The following is an 18106-nucleotide window of genomic DNA, read 5'->3' on the forward strand; positions in this document are numbered from 1 at the left end:
TTCTGTGCCACCCCTGAAAACACGTAAGCTGCAGATGAAGCATTTAAGGTTCTAGAACTAGCTTACTTGATGCAGGGCAGTTGATCTGGAAAACCACAGCTGGCAATTGTGGCTCATACTGCAAGAGAACTCATATGTTGGACAACATCTTATATTTTTATATTTATTGACGGTTTTGATTTTAAGTAAATTCTTTCACTGGTAAATGATAGAAAGTCATTTCACTGGTAAATGTTAGAAAGTCAGAATACAAGTATTTGTTTAATAAAATAAAAATAACCAAATTTTGCAGTTCCTTGTAGAATACTTCAACAATGCTTCTTCTTAGAAGCTTTGGTCACAGTAGTTTTGAATTCTTAGCAATCCAAGGAAGACAAATTTCTTGGCTGGCAAGCACTCCCTGTTGCCTTCTGCCAATTCATGACGCTAAAGCAGATGTTCCCAACAGGTGTCCTTTAGATATGTTGCACAAAAACCTCCATAAACCCCAGGCAGCATGTGGAAGGTGTTGGAATGGGGAAAGCAATGGGTCAGCAAGGCTGGGAATTAAATCTGCCTCACCCTCCCCTCTCACCCTTATTCTGTCAGTTGCACTTAATGCCTGATGAAATCAGTGGGACTTGAGAGATGACTAATTTGTCATTGATTTCATTCAGATTGGTGCAACTAGTATCTAGATCTATGTTTCTCAACCTTGTCAACTTTGAGCTGTGTGAACTTCAACTCCCAGAATTCCCCAGCCAGCCATTAAGCCACACAGCTTAAAGTTACGAAGGTTGAGAAACACTGATCTAGATCTAGTCCACTCACTGCAACGGAATATGGGAGGATGTTGGATGAAGAATGTGAAAGGGCTCTTACTGGAGGCACTCAGGAACCTGCATGTCGTTTCTGCATTGTAGACACATAAAGATTGCTTATACTTTTGGAACATTTAATATTGCTTTTGTTCCATCGTGGAGGTAAAAAAATGATGTATTTGGGTGTTCCCAGGCGCTCTTTCTAGCTAGGAATCAATCAGACAACACACTGCATGGTATGGGCATATTCTGTATTGCTGTGTCTGCATATCGTACCCTGGAATTAGATATTTATTTTTTCCCTTTGTAATTAAACTGAAATAAATATAGGTATCCAATCTCCCATAACCCATAATTATACAAACAGGGTATTTGTTTTTATATTTTCCTGCAGAATGTCAAACCCTTCATATGTAAGGGAATATTGATTAGGGGTTGCATATCGCTTGGCTAAGTAGAGAATACCTAATTGCCAATAACAGCTGATTTATGGGGCAGTGATGATGTTGGGGAGATATACTAAACTGAAAAAGCAATCATTAAAACTATTAAGACAGGGAAACGAAGCAGAGGGCACTGAAAAGAAAAAATGCTGTAATCATGAGCGAACTTTGCATGGTTCAGTGATAGGCACTGATATGTAGAACTAGACAAAGATTTTGGTTCCATAGAATAGGTAGCACACCTAGAGAAGACAGTGCCAAGTCTAAGTAGGTAGATGTTGCTTTTAGATGGCAGGGTGCATAGAGCATAGCAGTGATTGTAATCTTTTGCTTTCCATCTTCCATGTTGTCCTCATTGTTATTTTTGTTTCTCTTCCTTTTTTTCCCTTTGTACTGTGCTCCACTTGCCACTGGACACACACCTGGTAAGTATCTTCTGATGTCACTTTTGAGGAATGAGTGGTTGTTACAGCAGGACAGTACTAGCAATTGGGGAGAGGATAATCACGTCTCTTATGGGCCTGCTGCTACCGGCTGAAACTGGGCAGCCCTTATGGGCATTTCCCGTATCTGTGTAGTAGGAATCATCAACCTTTTCAGTCTCCAGATATCCCTCCTTCTGAATTCATTTTTTTTTCCAAAATGTCTAAGCCATGTTTCTTAACCTTGTCAACTTTAAGATGCATGGCTGGGGAGTTCAGGGAGTTGAAGTCCACACATCTTAAAGTTGACAAGGTTGAGAAACACTGGTCTAAGCTCTTGTGATATTGCTAAATTTCACAAGTTCTTGTACTAGAATTATACATCATCATTAGCAGATGATGCAAAAGGGTATGAAATAGGGTGCAGGCTAGAAAACAGAAGCCGAATTCAAAATGCTCTTTGTAGGTTAGAAAGATGGGCTGAAAAATAAAATAGAATGGAAGTTTAGAGACAAATGCAAAGTTCTCCACTTAGGAAAAAGAAACCAAATGCACAAAGGGATAGAAATTGGAATGAAATGTACAGGTGAGGAACTTCTTAGAGTTGTAAGTGATCACAAGCTGAATGTGAGTCAGCAGTGTGACACCACTGCCAAAAAAGGAAAAGGCAATTTTGGACTGCATCAATAAAGTTTACATTTTAAATCACAGGAAATAATAGTTCCCCTACAATCTGCATCGGTCAGATCCAATCTCAAATACTGCATGTAGTTCTGGGCACAACATTTTAAGAAAGATCCAGAGACGCCTTCTAAGGAGAGAAATAAGGGAATGAGAAAAGATGGCATGCAGGACTATGATGGCATTTTTCAAGTACATGAAAATGGGTCATAAGTAAGGTCAAAATCACTCCTCTGTATTCCTGTAGTACAGGATATGGAATAACATAAGGACGATTATGGTTCAGTGTTCAAGATCATGTTCTAAGAGCAGTTTAGAATGGAATTCCACAGCTTCATCTGGTGATCTCGTGAAATGTGATTTTTAATTTTGGGGTGGGGTGGGGGGACTTCAGTGCCATTTTAAGATGCACTGGACATCTTGCCTCTGGTGGGTGCCTTGTGACTCCTGCTTTCTAATAACTAACCAAGAAAGGCGGGACTGCTGGAATACACTTTCTTTTACGGTCTTTTTCTTCCTTGCAGGTGTTTCTTCCATCTCAGGAGTGGGAACGGGCTCAGCAGGCAGCTGGAGGCTCGTTTGAGGGTGGGCTGGATGGATCAGATGAGGATGAGCGCGATCCTCTGTTCAGCTCAGCTGACCTGCTGTCTCCCAGTGGACAGGCTGATGTGCAGACCTTGGCCATCATGCTACAAGAGCAGCTGGAAGCCATCAACAAAGAGATCAAGTGAGTTGTCCTGGCCAGATATAGAGCAGCACGCACGTGCAACTGTTTTCTTGAGTTATAGCTCTCTCTTCCTGCCTGCTTGACACAGGTGTTTTTGTGCTCTACGTTTTCTCCTGAAACTATTTCAGAGTTTGAAGGCTTTCCCTAAGTGTTATGTCCAGTGTTTTCAGCACATGCCCCAATCCCCAATCTAGGAAATCTTTATATGAGAGATATGTCTCTGGATTTGGTCCCCGAACAGACCAAGTCTCATGCTTCTAAATGATCTGTTTTCCTTTGGTGATAGGATAGCAAGCACACTACCTTACAACCAAAGGAAGGGTCTCTTTCTATCTAACCCCCTCTTTGCTATGCTAGAGGAATATCAAAAGCAATATCCCTTATATATAGTCTGTAGAAGTTGTCGTTACAGCGAAACAGCTGGGGGGATTCTGGGAGTTGAAGTCCACACATCTTAAGGTTGCTGAGGTTGAGAAACACTGGTCTATAGCATACAGTCTATTCTGCCGCCTATTCTTACTGCATACATAGATTAGGCAATATTTTCTCCTCTGCCCATGACACATGCTTTCTTTACCACATAAGTCTGTCTATTTGCGGTCTAAAAGTTGTAGACATTTTATTCTATCATGTTTCAATATTTATATATTTTAAAAAAAACTTTCCAGTCTTCATGGACATGGGAAGTTGACAGCAAACTCCCTAAGGCTCAAGGCGAAATTTGGGTGTTTGTGTGAAATGTTGCGATTAAATTCTTGTTAGGAATATTTTATGTGTCGAAACCTATAATGTGCTGAGACCAGACACTTGCTGCTTTTCTTTCTTGTCTCTATCTTCATAAAAAGTGAGCTTCTATTTATGGATAGCTAAACATGTGGACAAACAAAATTTTCTTTAAATTGATGGAGAATATGCAACATACAGACAATGGAATGCGCCCTTTTTATCTGTAGATGTAGAGAAATTTGATCCAGACTACATTAACCACACTTAGATCCATTTAAATTCATGCATTTAAATAATATGAATAATATTCTATATGATTTCAGTGGGACCTAAGGGTGCTTAATTTGATTTTGGTGTCTGCGGGGGAGTGTCTATCAAAAAAGTCAAGATGGCAGTCTTGACATATGTGGGGCTTTGATGGTCTGGAAATGACTTCCATTTTGACTTTTTTGACAGCCCCCTGTGGATCTAGGAGTTCAGCTTTGGTGAAAATGCAGTTAGAGTAGCCTGGTTCCAGTAAACTAAATAAATTGTTCTCTTATTTATTTTATTTATACACACACACACACACACACACACATATATACACATATATATATATATACACGTGTGTGTGTGTGTGTATAAATAAAATTTACAATTATTATTTACAATTATTTCATATGTTGTTCTACATAAACAGGGTAAATAACCAGTGGCTTATGGGCTACGTTCATCACCTAAATGAAGCACAGTAATTCCATTTAATTTCATGCCTTGCTTGTAGATTATACTGCTTGTGTAATTTATAGAAGAGAAGGTAGAACACATTGCCTTGATTATCTGCAACCTTCTCATATTTTTTCATTGCTGGCTATACAAGACTGATCCAGGAGGAAAAAGAATCCACAGAACAGCGAGCAGAGGAGATTGAGAGCCGAGTGACCAGTGCTAGCCTGGACGGATCCTTGGGCCGCTACCGTTCAGGCACTTCCATTCCTCCGTCTGTCACCAGTTCAACTCTTGCCAGCCCTTCTCCCCCCAGCAGTGGCCATTCTACACCCCGCTTGGCACCCCACAGTCCTGCTCGTGATGGAGAAAAAATGGTACATTGTAAATGGGACTGGGCAGGAACATGGACTGTGTGCGTGCCCCTCACCCAAAACTCTGAACAGATACCATCAAAAATCTCTTGGAAGGTTCCATTGCAGAAATATTGATGCTAATCACCAAAGGGATGTAATGGTTAAGATGTTCAGCTAAGGGCTGTAAAAACCCAGGTTCCATTTTCAGCCATGTAGTCCCAAAGTCACTCTTTCTCTATCCACTTATTTCACAGGGACGTTGTTGGGTGGAAAAAAGGGATGAGGGGGTATTATGTATGCCTCCTTGAACTCTGAATGAAGGTGTTTAAGCCATAGAGCTGCACAGAATGTTGGGCCAGGGATTGGGACCACTCATGCATATGCATTCCTGCACGTGTAGATGCACATCCACACTTTCACTCACATACCAAATAATTTACCCGCCCCACATCCCTCTTCCTCTTCACAACCCACTGCAGATCAGTAGCAGTAAGAAGGCAGTGACCTATCCCCCAGCAGCTGGCTGATCAGCTTCTGATGGAGCTAATAGGTTTATCAGTATTGACACCAGAAAATACCAGTTTATTTCTGGTGGCTCCTTGCTCTTGTTCATCAGCTGTCCAGTAGAGAAATGGGCAGGACTCCCTGTATCTCCAGAATGCACATATTTTATTTTCACAGGCTGCATGTAGTCCCCAGGTCACAGGTTGTCCACTTGGGATTATACAGCCTAATCCCAGTTCTTCAAGGGCACAGAGATCTTTCCTGATCCTATCATTTAACTACAGGTAGTCCTTGATTTATGACTATTTGTTTAACGACAGTTCAAAGTTACGATGGCGCTGAAAAAAGTGACTTACAACTGGTCCTTGCACTTACAACCATCATAGCATCCCCACAGTCACATGATCAAAATTCAGGTGCTTGGCAACTGGCATGTATTTACAACAATTGCGTAAGCATCCCAGGGTTACATGATCGTCATTTGCAACCTTCCCAGGGGGCTTCTAACAAACAAAATCAGTGGGGGAAGCGGGATTTGCCTAACAACCATGTGATTCACTTAACGACATGGTGATTCACTTAATGACCATGGCAAAAAAGTCATAAAATCAGGTGCGACTCACTTAACAACTGCATCGCTTAGCAAAAGAAGTTCCAGTCCCAATTGTGGTCGTAAATTGAGGACTACCTGTAAAAGTGTCAGGGAATAAATCCCCATTTTCAAGGGTCCCAAATCTTCGATCTGGAGGCAACAATAAAAGTTCAGCTGACATCTAAAGTAGTCACTATTAAAAACAGTAGGGATTAAGTAGGCCCTTGGCTTGCTTTGCTCAGTCTTCTCCTCTTGTGGGCAAATGTCAGCTTGTTTAAATCAAAATCTTTCTTTAATTGTTCAGTTACTTCTCATGCAAGTGTGTCAGGAGCTTATTGTCACATTATTATTGCAATAATCTGAAGAACATGGGAGAGAGGTATATAAAACAGATATCTAATTTATGATCAGTTAGTTGAACTAAATTACCTTTAGATCTAATATAGCCCAGGGTTGGCTAAATTCATGCTTCCTAAATTAATAAGGGTTTTGATATAGGACTTAGAATTAAAGAATAGGGTCCCCCTCAACACATCCTCAGTCCATAAAATGATCTAATTGCAGAATTAAGCTTCTGGTCCTCTCATTGTAAATCCTGATTTTCTCATAAACTTCAGCAGCCAGTTTTAGAACAGTTTTAGTTTTTGTTGAGGTAGTTAAACAAGGAATCAAAACCCTGCAGGGTTGCTGCCATTCAGAAGGAGATCTAAGGATGAGATACTGTGTTGCTCAACTAGATCCCTGATTTTAGTCCCACGAGTTTGTGACATTCATTCCAACAACAGCATATGCAACTTGAGAGACTCCCAGGGAGCTGCATCCTTCTTCCCCACCTGACAACAGTGACAAATAGATCTTTTTTGTACCATTTTCTCCTCCCAGCAGAACCATGTTGCCAAGGAAGAGGTGCGAGGCTCTGAGGAGAAGGCCTTAGCATTATGTGAGCCCCCAACACCCTCAACCCCCCGCACAATGCGTCTTGAGCGTATGACCCAAGCATTAGCTCTACAGGCTGGAGCACTGGAGGATGGGAGGGACCTGAGAACCAGGTAAGGTGCAAGGAGGGAGCAAGGCAATAAGACAGCCAGTGAGTCGTGAGTGGAGAGATTGGAGGACTGAGGTAGAGCTTGAAGTGCAGGGGGTGGGGGTGACATTTTATGTTTTAAGAATGTGGCAGGAAGGAACAAACAGGCCAGTCAGAATTCCTACCTCAAAGAGGTCCACAGCTGAGTTCCACAACCTGGACACATGAATTTATTTTAATTGTGCGTAGTTGGGCTTAATCACTTAAGAACAAGGTGTCCAATTCCAACTTCTAGACTCAAAACTATTGTTTTACTAGAATTGCAAAGCGCTACCAAAGTAAGTTACAGTATATAGTGGCATAGCAGACTATCAGTTAATGATCAGGAATAATGCTCAGGTCAGAATCAAACTCAGTCATTTCACATGAAAATCTATTTCTGGTTTTCTCCTGCCCATGTATATTCTGCTGAACTCTGCACAGAACTTTTGAATTGGAATGGCCTATAAAAACTGCACACTGAATGAATGAATGAACAAATGAATGAACGTACATACATAATGCATACTTATGTATGTATTTTTCTTGGTTTCAGCTGCCTAATTTGGGCTGTTCTTTCAAAACAAAGTGTTTAGTTATTTTTTTAAAGGCTGGGAGTTGGAAAACTCTGGTTGACCTATTGTGGACCTCCCTGGTAGCAGATTCCAGGCAGCCCATTCTGGGACTGTAGTGCGTTCTCTGGCTGAAGTTGTGCTGAGGACTTCAGGAAAATATCTGTTTTGAAGAAAGCATTAGCTGCTAGAGAAAAGGAGGCCATAGGGTGCAGTTTTGAGTGAAAGGTTGTGGGATACAAAGGTAAAGTAGAGCTTTAAGGTCTGAGGTCACTCAAGACACTTAAATGCAGGTTTTATCCTGAGTTTATATACCATGCTATGCCCAAACAAATAAACCTGGTTATGGTGTAATGTGATAGTTTGAGTCACTTTATATACTAAGACAGTGGTTGGGTCTGCACACTAAACTACCTACTCTCAAACTCTAGTTTACTTTTATGTTGCACCAACCCAACCCAATAGGTATGGAAACAATTTCAGTGTGGGGAAAAATAGTTGTTTTTTCTTAAATCCTTTTTCTTATGCCATCCATACAGTACTTCTTTCCTTTGTCACAGCCTGGGGGCAGATGGCACAAATAGCAGCCAGGATTCCTTACACAAGTCCACCAAGAAGAAAAGCATCAAATCTTCCATCGGGCGTCTCTTTGGCAAGAAAGAGAAAGGGAGGCTGGGGCAGTTGGGCCGTGAGTCCCCCTCACTTGGTATGCTTTCCCCACCCACAGCCTCAGTTTGATTTTTTTTTCTCCCACCAGAGCAAGCCCCAGTCCTTCCCTGTCAATGAAATTCTGCCCTATATCGCTGTGACCAAGGGGTCTGCTTGGAATTGTAATCTAGCACATCTGGAGCACATCAAGTTCAGGAAGGCTACTAATAACCTGGCTTTTCTGTCTCTTGGCAAGCAAACACTAACAATTAGAAAAAAAGTCTTGCTTTTCTTGAAAATCCTGCCCTCCCTCCCCTTATCTATGTGAATTTCTGGTTGGACTAATCTTATTTGAATGAGCAAATGGGTGCTCCCCAAAGATTCATCTCTGCTATCTCCTGTCTGTGATTTTCACCACATGGAGAAGTAGCTGCATAGGAATTCTCTCCTGAAAATTAAGGCAGTTAATGGAGGCCATGATGTGTTTCTCTTTCTCCCTGTGTAATTTGCCCATCTTTCTTGACAGCTGGGACACCATCTGATGAGATGTCACCTGCGGACCCCCTGGGCCTTTCTAAACTCTCAGGACCTGTGGACAAGGATCGTAGGAACAAAAAGAAGTAAGAAGGGGATGAAGAGGAGGATTAATAGAGCTTCCATTGATTTGCACCTGCAAGACCAAACCCAGCTGGGCTCATGAAGTCACTGGGTGGGACCTGGAGGAAGGAGTTTTGCACTTTGAGCAGCCTCAACTTTGTTGCTTGCAAAATGGGAATAATAGTACTGTCTCTAGAATTATAATATTGAATGTTGAAATGGTTGATATGCAGATGAGGAAAATTGAGGATCAGAACGAAAAACAATATTTGGATTTTCAGAAGTTATTTCTTTTCCCCCAATTCTCTCTGTTTCTGTCTTTTCTGTGCCCAGGCATGAGCTGTTGGAAGAAGCTTGTCGACAAGGGTTGCCTTTTGCTGCCTGGGATGGACCTACTGTTGTCTCGTGGTTGGAGGTAATCAGCGTGGATGAAAATTCAGGTTCTGTTAAGGTGGTTACTAGCTTCACAATCACACTAAGCCAGTATCGTGAGCAAATTACAGAAGTTCCTTTTGTGGTTTGTTTAGCGTGATATGTAAATGGGGTTCCCTGATCAGACCATTCCGAGCAAGCCAAGGTTTGAAAGCCAAGATCAAATCATTCAATGGCATTAGAACCCCCTAGTTCATAAGAGAAGTTCCACGAATAGTGGAAGGTGCATCCGTGATCTGTTTAGCTGCTTCCCCTGGCAGAAGCCAAACGGGACCAATTGTGCTTTCCCTAGAAAAGCAGAGTTCTTTAAAAATTTGGTTTCACATGATGCATGAATCAGCTGTTTTTATTTCAAAAAAAGGAGAATTGACTGTGCACCTTGTGTGAGCACAGCACCTCTCCACTGTTCATAAAGTAACAAGGGAGAAAGGCAGGCACAATGCTGGATTGAATTGAAATCCAATGAATTGACCCTTGGGATTCCTCTTTCCTCTTTTTTCTAGTCCTCACAGCAGCCTGCATTTTTTCATGCTTCTACATGAGTCTAAAAAAAACTTATGGTTGCTTTAATAGAGTGGAGGTTCCCTGCTGGTGCACTTTTTCCAAATACTTTTTGAAGCATGTGCAAGTTTCACAGAAAGAGATTGCTTTCCATCGCATGGCAGCATCCCATCATGGCTAAAGAATCCATGGAACATGGAGCTGTGAACTCCTTCCCACCCCAGCACCAGCAGGGAACATTAAATCCCAACTGTTGCTGGTGGATTAAAGGGAAACCTTTGCTCATCCAAGAACCAACAGTAATTTCATGGGGAATTCCAACCAGGGCCAGATGAGATCCATGGGTTAGGGACTTTATTCCCCTCGGAGCTGCATAAGCATAACATCTACTTAACCTCTCTCCCCGTTTACTCTGGCAGCTGTGGGTGGGCATGCCAGCCTGGTATGTGGCTGCTTGCCGTGCCAATGTCAAGAGTGGTGCCATTATGGCCAACCTGTCTGACACAGAAATCCAGCGAGAAATCGGCATCAGTAATCCTTTGCACCGGCTTAAGTTGCGCCTTGCCATTCAGGAGATGGTTTCCCTGACCAGTCCCTCAGCCCCTGCTACTTCGCGTACGGTAAGAGACGGGCTTTCTATCATGCTGCTCTCTGCTGGGCCTTCTGTTGGCCAACAGGGAAGCTGACAGCCTTCTGCTTTCTCCATTTGTTAAGATTCACCCCTGCTCCTCTCCTCTCTTTTTTCCCCTCTGCTATTCTTGCTAGTCTACTGGAAATGTGTGGATGACGCATGAAGAGATGGAATCTCTCACAGCCACAACAAAGCCAGTAAGTGTTGCTGTTCTGGGTACCATCCCTCAAATCAGCTGCCTTCCCTGTTGGGCTCTATGTTGTGGCTGTTTCCAGGATCTTACATTGCAATTTCCTGGGTGTGATTTTGTATGTATGCATGCTTAGAAGATCAGATGGCACTACCTTTGGAGCTATCTTCTTAGCAGTTTTCCTGCCCAAGTTGATTGTTTTCGTCCTGTTGATTTGGCAGGAAATCCATGCTTATGGATAGCACTTGATGAAATCATTTTAGTTTCCTTCTATTTGGAAGGACTAGTAATAAATGTTGATCCAATGTAGGCCAGACTTTCCTGACCAGTGCTGTCCCTGACTAGTGCCCTATGCTGAGTTCATCTCCTATCCTTCTATGTCACCATGGGAAGTACATTCAAAACAGCAGTGGGACTGTGGGATCTGCACGGGTTGCCAGATCTAGAAACTATCATTGAGCGAAACAATTTGAAACCATCTGAAATGATGTGCATGGTCTACTACCTGAAAACAGGAATGGCAACACAAGTAATTTGTTGACAGAGTACAGTAGTCTTTCCTGAGCTCATTTGATTGTCTCCTTTAATCTTGATTTCCTTGGGGATGCTCCAAATTGCTTCTGTTTAACTTGAGACCAGATCTCCAGATGCAGCAGAATGAACAAGTAGATTGGATTATTCTGGTTCACATTGTAGAAGGCCATTTTTATTGGAAGAGGGTAGGAAGAAAGACTGTAGCCCAATTCTCTCCCTGCAATGCTATGCTTCTTCTTAACAGGAACACGTTGTTGTTTTTTTTGCATGGGCCCAGTTGGGCCCCTTGGTTAATGTAATGGGATCCATTCAACTTCCAGACTCCATCGTCTCTTTCCATGTGTAGATTTATTTAAGACCAACTAGAAATTGTTTACCACAATGGGGATGTTTCCATTAGCTTTGAGCTACCGTGATGTGTGTTTGTGAATAAAGTACATTTAAAACTTGTCTTAATGGTTCCTTTCTACTTTCCTTCCTGCTTTCCATTTAACCACTATACAGGAGACAAAGGAAATCAGCTGGGAGCAGGTATGGGCGGGATTCACATGCTGACTCTTTCTTAATTTGCATGTGTTCGTATGTGTGCATTTCCTTTTATGGAGAGAGCAGGGCTGATGCTAAAAGCACCTGCAGTTCATTAAGTGAATGCCAGGTTTCCCAAGAATGCATACAGAGTTTCTCTTTTTTTGTGTTATGTCCCAGTATTAATGCTTTATTGAATGGGTTTTTTTATACATGAAACAGTCCACACTTCCCATCTCTCTGTCACCCTGTTTATCTCCACCATCCTCATCACACAGCCATGTGATTTTTTAAAAACCCACATAATATAAGCAGGATGATATATGTAGTTAAATAAATAAAAGTGAAGGGAAAATACATGTATGAAAAACATTTTTCTTACAAACTGCTTCTGAATCAGCGCTAAAATTCATAACAGAAATTGTGTAGAATTCTCCTTTAGGTCCAATAGATACTTTTATAGTATTGCTTGTTTGAGGAAGCTCTATATAAATATTATTTAAACAGAATTATTCACTCAGGTACAGCTGATATTTCACTGCAGTAATCAGAGATTATAAGCAGTGTTTGGAAGAGAAAAACAATCCTATGGATCTATTTGAGTCCCCTTCTTTGTTTGTCTGCTTTCAATGTATTATGGGTATCTATCTGCTGTTTCTATATCGTCTGAGTTTCTGGGTGGCCAGCTGTGAGTGCATAAGGAAAAGTCTTGTCTGAGAATAGCTGCACACATTAACCAGAAGATGTTCTCTGTTTTTGGAAATAAGCAAAAAGGAAAAAGATGTCTTGAAAACTTCTCCTGTGGTGGTTGGAAAAAAAATATTCTGCACTGGCTATACCTCAAGTTCTGAACACCTACAATTTAAGAAGGTTTCAGAGAAACTGGAACTGATTCAGAGAAGGGCAATGAAGATGATCAGTCAAAAACCTGGAAATTAAATCTTGCAAAGAGAGATTAACAGGAATCTTACAAGTAGCTAAAAGATTGTCACATAGAAGGCGGCTAAGACCTACTCTCTATTGTGTGACGACACAGAATAATGACTTTAATCAGAAGAAGGAGATTCTCACTGAATGTTAGGGAAAAGGTCCTAGCAGGAAAAGCAGTTCAACAATGGAGCCAATTATTTAGGGAAGCGGCTGAGTTCCCTTCACTGGATAGATACATGCACAGGCTAGGCAGACATCTGTTTGTGATGCTTTAGCTTGGATTCCTGCTCTGAGCAGAGGGTTGGAATCGCTGGTCTCCTACCTCTGTGATTCTGTTACAACAGCCTTCACAGCTTGTGCTCATGCTGCTTGTGCTTGATGGCTGAGCTCCAAGTGCAGAAAGAAAGCATTTGAAAGTCAGGGGGAGCTCTCAGTTCTCAGTGACCTATCCAGAGGCAATTGCTTCTCGTAGTAAGATTTTAGACTCACTAAGAATAAGTGTTCGAGTTTCATGGTATAGGGATTTCACATCAGATCCCAGACTAGAAAACTATTCAGTACTGGATCCTGGCTGGAAAATTATTCTCTCAGTTAGGCTGCTGTTTCTGCTTTTGTTTAAGGTTTCTCTGCTTTGCTTAACAAAGCCTACAAAGTTTTTTTTTTACTACTGCTGCTGAATGACTCACTGCTGGGATTGTACATAGTAGTAAGCCATATTTAACCATGATTTGTTGAATAAACCACAATTCCCTGAATTTGCTCAATGTATTAAACTTTAAAAGGTAGTTTGCAAGCCACAATGACTGGGTTCACATAGCACAAAATCAAACAAACAACATTTGATAGAGCACAGTATCCGAAGCCTGCCACTGAGTCAGATCTACGGTCCATTTGCATCAGTACCATCTGGACTGCAGACAGCAGAAATATTTTAGGGTTTCTTATATCCACAGAAATAAAAAAAATCTTCCTATTCCCAAAATATATTTTAAAAGAAGCATTAATCAGGCAACAGCTAACAGCTAAATTGTTATGTTGATGAAATGGAATAATTTTAACCCAGCATCTGGAATAGAAAAAGAATCAACATGAAAAATCAACTGTTTTTGGAAGGTATATTGTATTTGGAATGCCATCAAGGAAAGGCTCTGGGATGGATAACTTCTCATATCAGAAACCTTGGAACAACCTTCCCAATCTGGTGCCCTCCAAATATATTGGACTACAGCTCCCTTATTTCTCAGTAGCATGGTTGGGAAATAGAATTGTCATGTGATATATCTATAAAAAGCTACCCTAACATGGAAGAGTCTAGAGCAAGACACAGAAAACACAGGCAAGTTCACACAGTAAAGGAAGAGAGCCATAAACCTATACCAACTCCAAAGTCTTTCCCATTTTATCCTTACAACAATCCTATGACATATGTAGAGCTAAGGGACATTGACCTGCCCCAAGTTCACAGAATGATTGCTAAGCTAAGTAGAGAAGCCAGGTTAGGAAGTGAATTTAACTGAAGCAATGGATGGAAATTAATGGATATGGATTTATAGCGGGTGCTCAAAAATTGCAGGAGCAAGAAAATGGAAAGGCTACAGTGCAGATCTTCAGTATGTGGAAGGAAAGAGAGCACATTTCTTCTCATTCACATGTGTTAACAAAAGATGCTTAACCAGGTCAGATGCATTCATATAACACACTAAGCTTGGTTAGTGTTAACTTTGGTTTGTCCTTTGTGGTTTGTCATCCATTTACCTTCAGGTAGTCCTTGACTTATGACATTTGTTTAGCGACCGTTCGAAGTTACGACGGTGCTGAAAAAAATGACTTATGATTGGTCCTTGCACTTATGACCGTTGCAGTGTCCCCGTGGTCACATGATCAAAATGTGGGTGCTTTGCAACCAGCATGTATTTACAACAGTTGCAGCATTCCAGGGTCATGAGATTGCCATTTGCAACCTTTCCAGCTGGCTTCCAACAAGTAAAATCAGTGGGGAACCCTGTGATTCACTTAACGAACCTGTGAGTCACTTAACAACCACAGTGATTCGCTTAATGACTTTAAAAAATCATAAAATCAGATGTGGTCACATGATGCTTCACTTAACAACCACACCGCTTAATGCCGAATTTTCCAGTCCCTATTGTTGGAAGTTGAGGACTACCTTAGTTTATAATTCATGTATTGTGAACCCAGAAAATGGGTTAATTCAATGACTGGTTATGTTCATTATGCAAATATAGCCCTTCAGTGTCTCCCTTCTCTGCTTTTGCAGATCCTGGCATATGGAGACATGAACCATGAGTGGGTGGGAAATGATTGGCTGCCCAGCTTGGGCTTGCCTCAGTACCGCAGTTATTTCATGGAGTCGCTAGTTGATGCCCGGATGTTGGACCACCTCAACAAGAAGGAACTACGGGGCCAGCTCAAGATGGTGGACAGCTTCCATAGGTGAGAAGAACAAATGGCTTGAGCCTTCCACGGGGAGGAACAGATTCATGTGACTGACATAACTTACAGCACTATCTTTGTGAGGTATACACCCATATATGTGTGCAAAAGTCTGTAGTTTCAACCAAATATAACATTATCTATTAATGTTCCTCCACTTACAAAAGATTCTGGAACTGCAGTTTCACGGGGATATTAAGATTAGGGCTGGGTGAAGTTGCCTTGAATATCGTTTGCTCTTCTCAGCCTTAAAACGGGAACACTCAGAACTGAAATCCTCAAGGAAACGGTCTGGGCAGACAACATTTGAACTGAAAATTTACCAGGACACCCCTCAATTACTTAGCCTGGCTCCAGCTTCATCATCCTCTTGGGCATCTGCTGCATCCTGTTATTTTGGCAACATCATTCCCAGTGATGCAGTTAAGAAATATACAGTCGACTATGGACATAATGACCTTGCAAGGAACTCTCTTTAGATAGAAATATGTAGAGTTACTTACTGCAGAATATGGTATGTCAACCTTGCTCTATTTTGGAGACTTTCTGTTCAGCGGAGGCCTGGATTTTGTCCCAAAGTCCTGCCCTGGTACACTTCCAGTCAGTGCTGGAAGTGAGAGAAAGCACTTTGATTTCTACTCAGTGCTCACAGAAGTGTCTGCTGAATGAGGCGTTTTCATCAAAATGTGCATAGTGGCATTGCAATGCAAGCTCCACCTCTTATATACATGTGTGCAATGTCACGGTGCATGTACAGAAGGGGTAGAGTTTGCGTCGCAATGTTGCAACACACGTTTCATCATTTGCCCTCCCCCCCACAATAAGTTGATGCCTGTTCAATATCAAGGGGTTTTTTTTTAGGAAATTTAATGGGTGGGAGCTCCAACTCCATGATCCAGCTACCCGGCGTTAATTAGTACTGCTGCTGCACCAGCACTTACCAACTTAATAGATGATCCCATAGTGAGCCATTTGCCATTTCTCAGGTGTAACTTCTGATATATCTTCCAAGGGTGAGCCTTCATTATGGGATCATGTGCCTGAAACGTCTTAACTATGACCGAAAGGAACTGGAAAGAAGACGAGAGGAGAGTCAAAACCTAAACAAAGGTAGATGCGGACAAGAAGAAATAAGACCAAAGGTTGCCATTGAGCAGCATCTACAAATCTGAATTGTGGAAAGTAAAGAGGGGACGGCACTGCCATAGCAGTGATGGGTGGTGATAGGATTGAATTTGGTGCTAAGCTTGTCTTTTCCCTTCCCTTCCCTTCCCTTCCCTTCCCCTCCCCATCCCTTTCTAGATGTGATGGTGTGGTCCAACGAGCGCGTGATGTGCTGGGTGCAAATGATTGGGCTGAAAGAGTTTGCCAACAACCTAGTTGAAAGCGGAGTGCATGGAGCCCTCCTGGCCTTGGATGACACCTTTGATTGCAATGACTTGGCCTTGCTGCTGCAGATCCCAACCCAAAACACACAGGTCAGGAGTAATCATAGGAAAGCTGGGTAAAGGAGGGAAGAGAATCAAGCAGTCATGAGCCGTGCCTGGCACTTCCATGAGGGGAAGAAGGAAATCTAGAGCCTTTCCCAATGTAGCAATAACCTACTAGGTTTTAGTGCCTTTAGTATGACAAGTAGACTGCTCTAGCTTCAGTGGTAAACTCAAATACCGAAACTAACATGCATGCTCTTCTCAATTGTCCAGACACGAACATTTCATAAGGTGTCAATCAAGAATTCAGAAAGAAGAATTTTATATTCTTGCATGGGATTGTGCAAGTTATTGAAATTCTCATGCAATGTTACAAAAATCTTGCAAGATATTTGCAACTTGTCTTAATTATTTGACTATTTTAATTTTTATTTAATTGGAAGTGCCTGGGATCCACGGGCACCATGTTGCCAATCCATATTCTAAACGTCACACTGTCCTAGCAATTGAATCCTAAGGCCCTTTTTCTCCATTCCTTAATACTCTGTGAGAGAGAAGAAAAAAAGGGAGGGCTGAAGGGGGCACTGTGCTTTACAGAAAAATAGATGAATGGAAAGGAAGACTAAAATAACTTTTAAAAAAAAACTAGGCTCGGCAGATCTTAGAAAAAGAATTTGGGAACCTCATCACCATGGGAACAGACCGGCGACTGGATGAGGTGAGTTCTTCTCCCTCTAGAGTCTCTAACCTTGAGAGGCATTGTCATACTTTGCTGATTGCCCATACTTTCTTGCACCCTTGCATCTAGGACAGTGCCAAGACCTTCAGTCGTTCCCCATCTTGGCGGAAGATGTTCCGGGAGAAAGACCTCCGTGGTGTCAGCCCTGACTCAGCCGAGATGTTGCCAGCCAATTTCCGCACAGCCTCCGTGGCCTCCATTACCTCACCCGGGGTGCAGCTTCGTAAGATGCAGCCAGAGGGTATGGAGGCACTACGCTTAGGCTACCCATGCCTGCATTCTGAACTGGAGCACAGAATGAAGGAACGTGTTTCTTTTTGTGCTTTGATTTCCATTTATTTATCAAAATATTCTTTGGGAAGCTTCTACAATAAAAATATAAAGTCTCCTTAAAGTCAAGCTTGGTTCCTGGTGGACACATCTATGTGGTTTTCCTGATAACCATATGGAAGTGGTTTGTTTTTCTCTTCTCCCAGGATTTTTTTTTCAGCTTTTCAATCTAGCTTATGGCCCTGGGATTCTCTGGAAGTTATCCATCCAAATTTTGAACTGGCTTGGCCTTGCTTAGCTTTCAAGTCCAGACAATGACAGTTAAGTGCTGCCATCTGCTGAAGCTGCTTATACAAAAAAAGGAATAAACAAAAGATAAAATTAGAAGCTTCCTGCTGTCAGGAAAGTATGTTTTTTCCCTCTCTCTGCATCCTCAGGCTAATAAGGAAGAGAGTGTTCTTGCATTACACAAATTTCTTTCTCATTATCGTAGCAAACAATTGTTTTATGTTGGGATGGGAAATTGATGGTTCTGTGTACTACAGCACCCAACAGCCTTTGCTTGTACAGCCGTTGGTGAAGGATGCTGGAAATTGTAATTCAGTAACATCTGGAAGTGTGCAAGTTCCTC

The 18106-nt window shown here is 41.8% G+C and overlaps 1 protein-coding gene and 1 long non-coding RNA gene across 11 annotated transcripts in view; one reads left to right on the forward strand and one right to left on the reverse strand.

Moving 5' to 3' along the window:
* Positions 1-16171, reverse strand: part of LOC112540824 (uncharacterized) — a 46393-nt gene extending 30222 nt beyond the window's left edge. Inside the window, exon 1 of the long non-coding RNA XR_003084877.2 lies at positions 15978-16171. This is a non-coding gene — a long non-coding RNA (uncharacterized LOC112540824). The remainder of the gene's footprint in view (positions 1-15977) is intronic.
* Positions 1-18106, forward strand: part of PPFIA3 (PPFI scaffold protein A3) — a 56480-nt gene that overhangs the window by 33823 nt on the left and 4551 nt on the right. For 4 of the 10 annotated variants that reach the window (XR_015796641.1, XM_025167646.2, XM_088143550.1 and 1 more), the window contains 14 exons: positions 2889-3073; positions 4662-4884; positions 6842-7008; positions 8155-8300; positions 8769-8862; positions 9173-9254; positions 10192-10392; positions 10538-10600; positions 11632-11658; positions 14861-15036; positions 16049-16146; positions 16339-16514; positions 17116-17184; positions 17275-17446. Coding sequence is in view for 9 of the 10 variants with exons in the window: in XM_025167646.2 (XP_025023414.2) it covers positions 2889-3073; positions 4662-4884; positions 6842-7008; positions 8155-8300; positions 8769-8862; positions 9173-9254; positions 10192-10392; positions 10538-10600; positions 11632-11658; positions 14861-15036; positions 16049-16146; positions 16339-16514; positions 17116-17184; positions 17275-17446 (1879 nt within the window). In the remaining variant the exon portion in view is untranslated. Of the gene's footprint in view, positions 1-2888; positions 3074-4661; positions 4885-6841; positions 7009-8154; positions 8301-8768; positions 8863-9172; positions 9255-10191; positions 10393-10537; positions 10601-11631; positions 11659-14155; positions 14259-14860; positions 15037-16048; positions 16147-16338; positions 16515-17115; positions 17185-17274; positions 17447-18106 lie in introns of those variants that run through there. The other 6 variants (XM_088143552.1, XM_088143551.1, XM_007429773.3 and 3 more) reach the window with 6 other exon arrangements.

This window comes from Python bivittatus, unplaced genomic scaffold (assembly GCF_059951505.1).
Source record: "Python bivittatus isolate LINGU-HERP-01145 unplaced genomic scaffold, Pbiv_v1 ctg000410_np1212, whole genome shotgun sequence".
Classification (NCBI taxonomy): Eukaryota; Metazoa; Chordata; class Lepidosauria; order Squamata; family Pythonidae; genus Python; species Python bivittatus.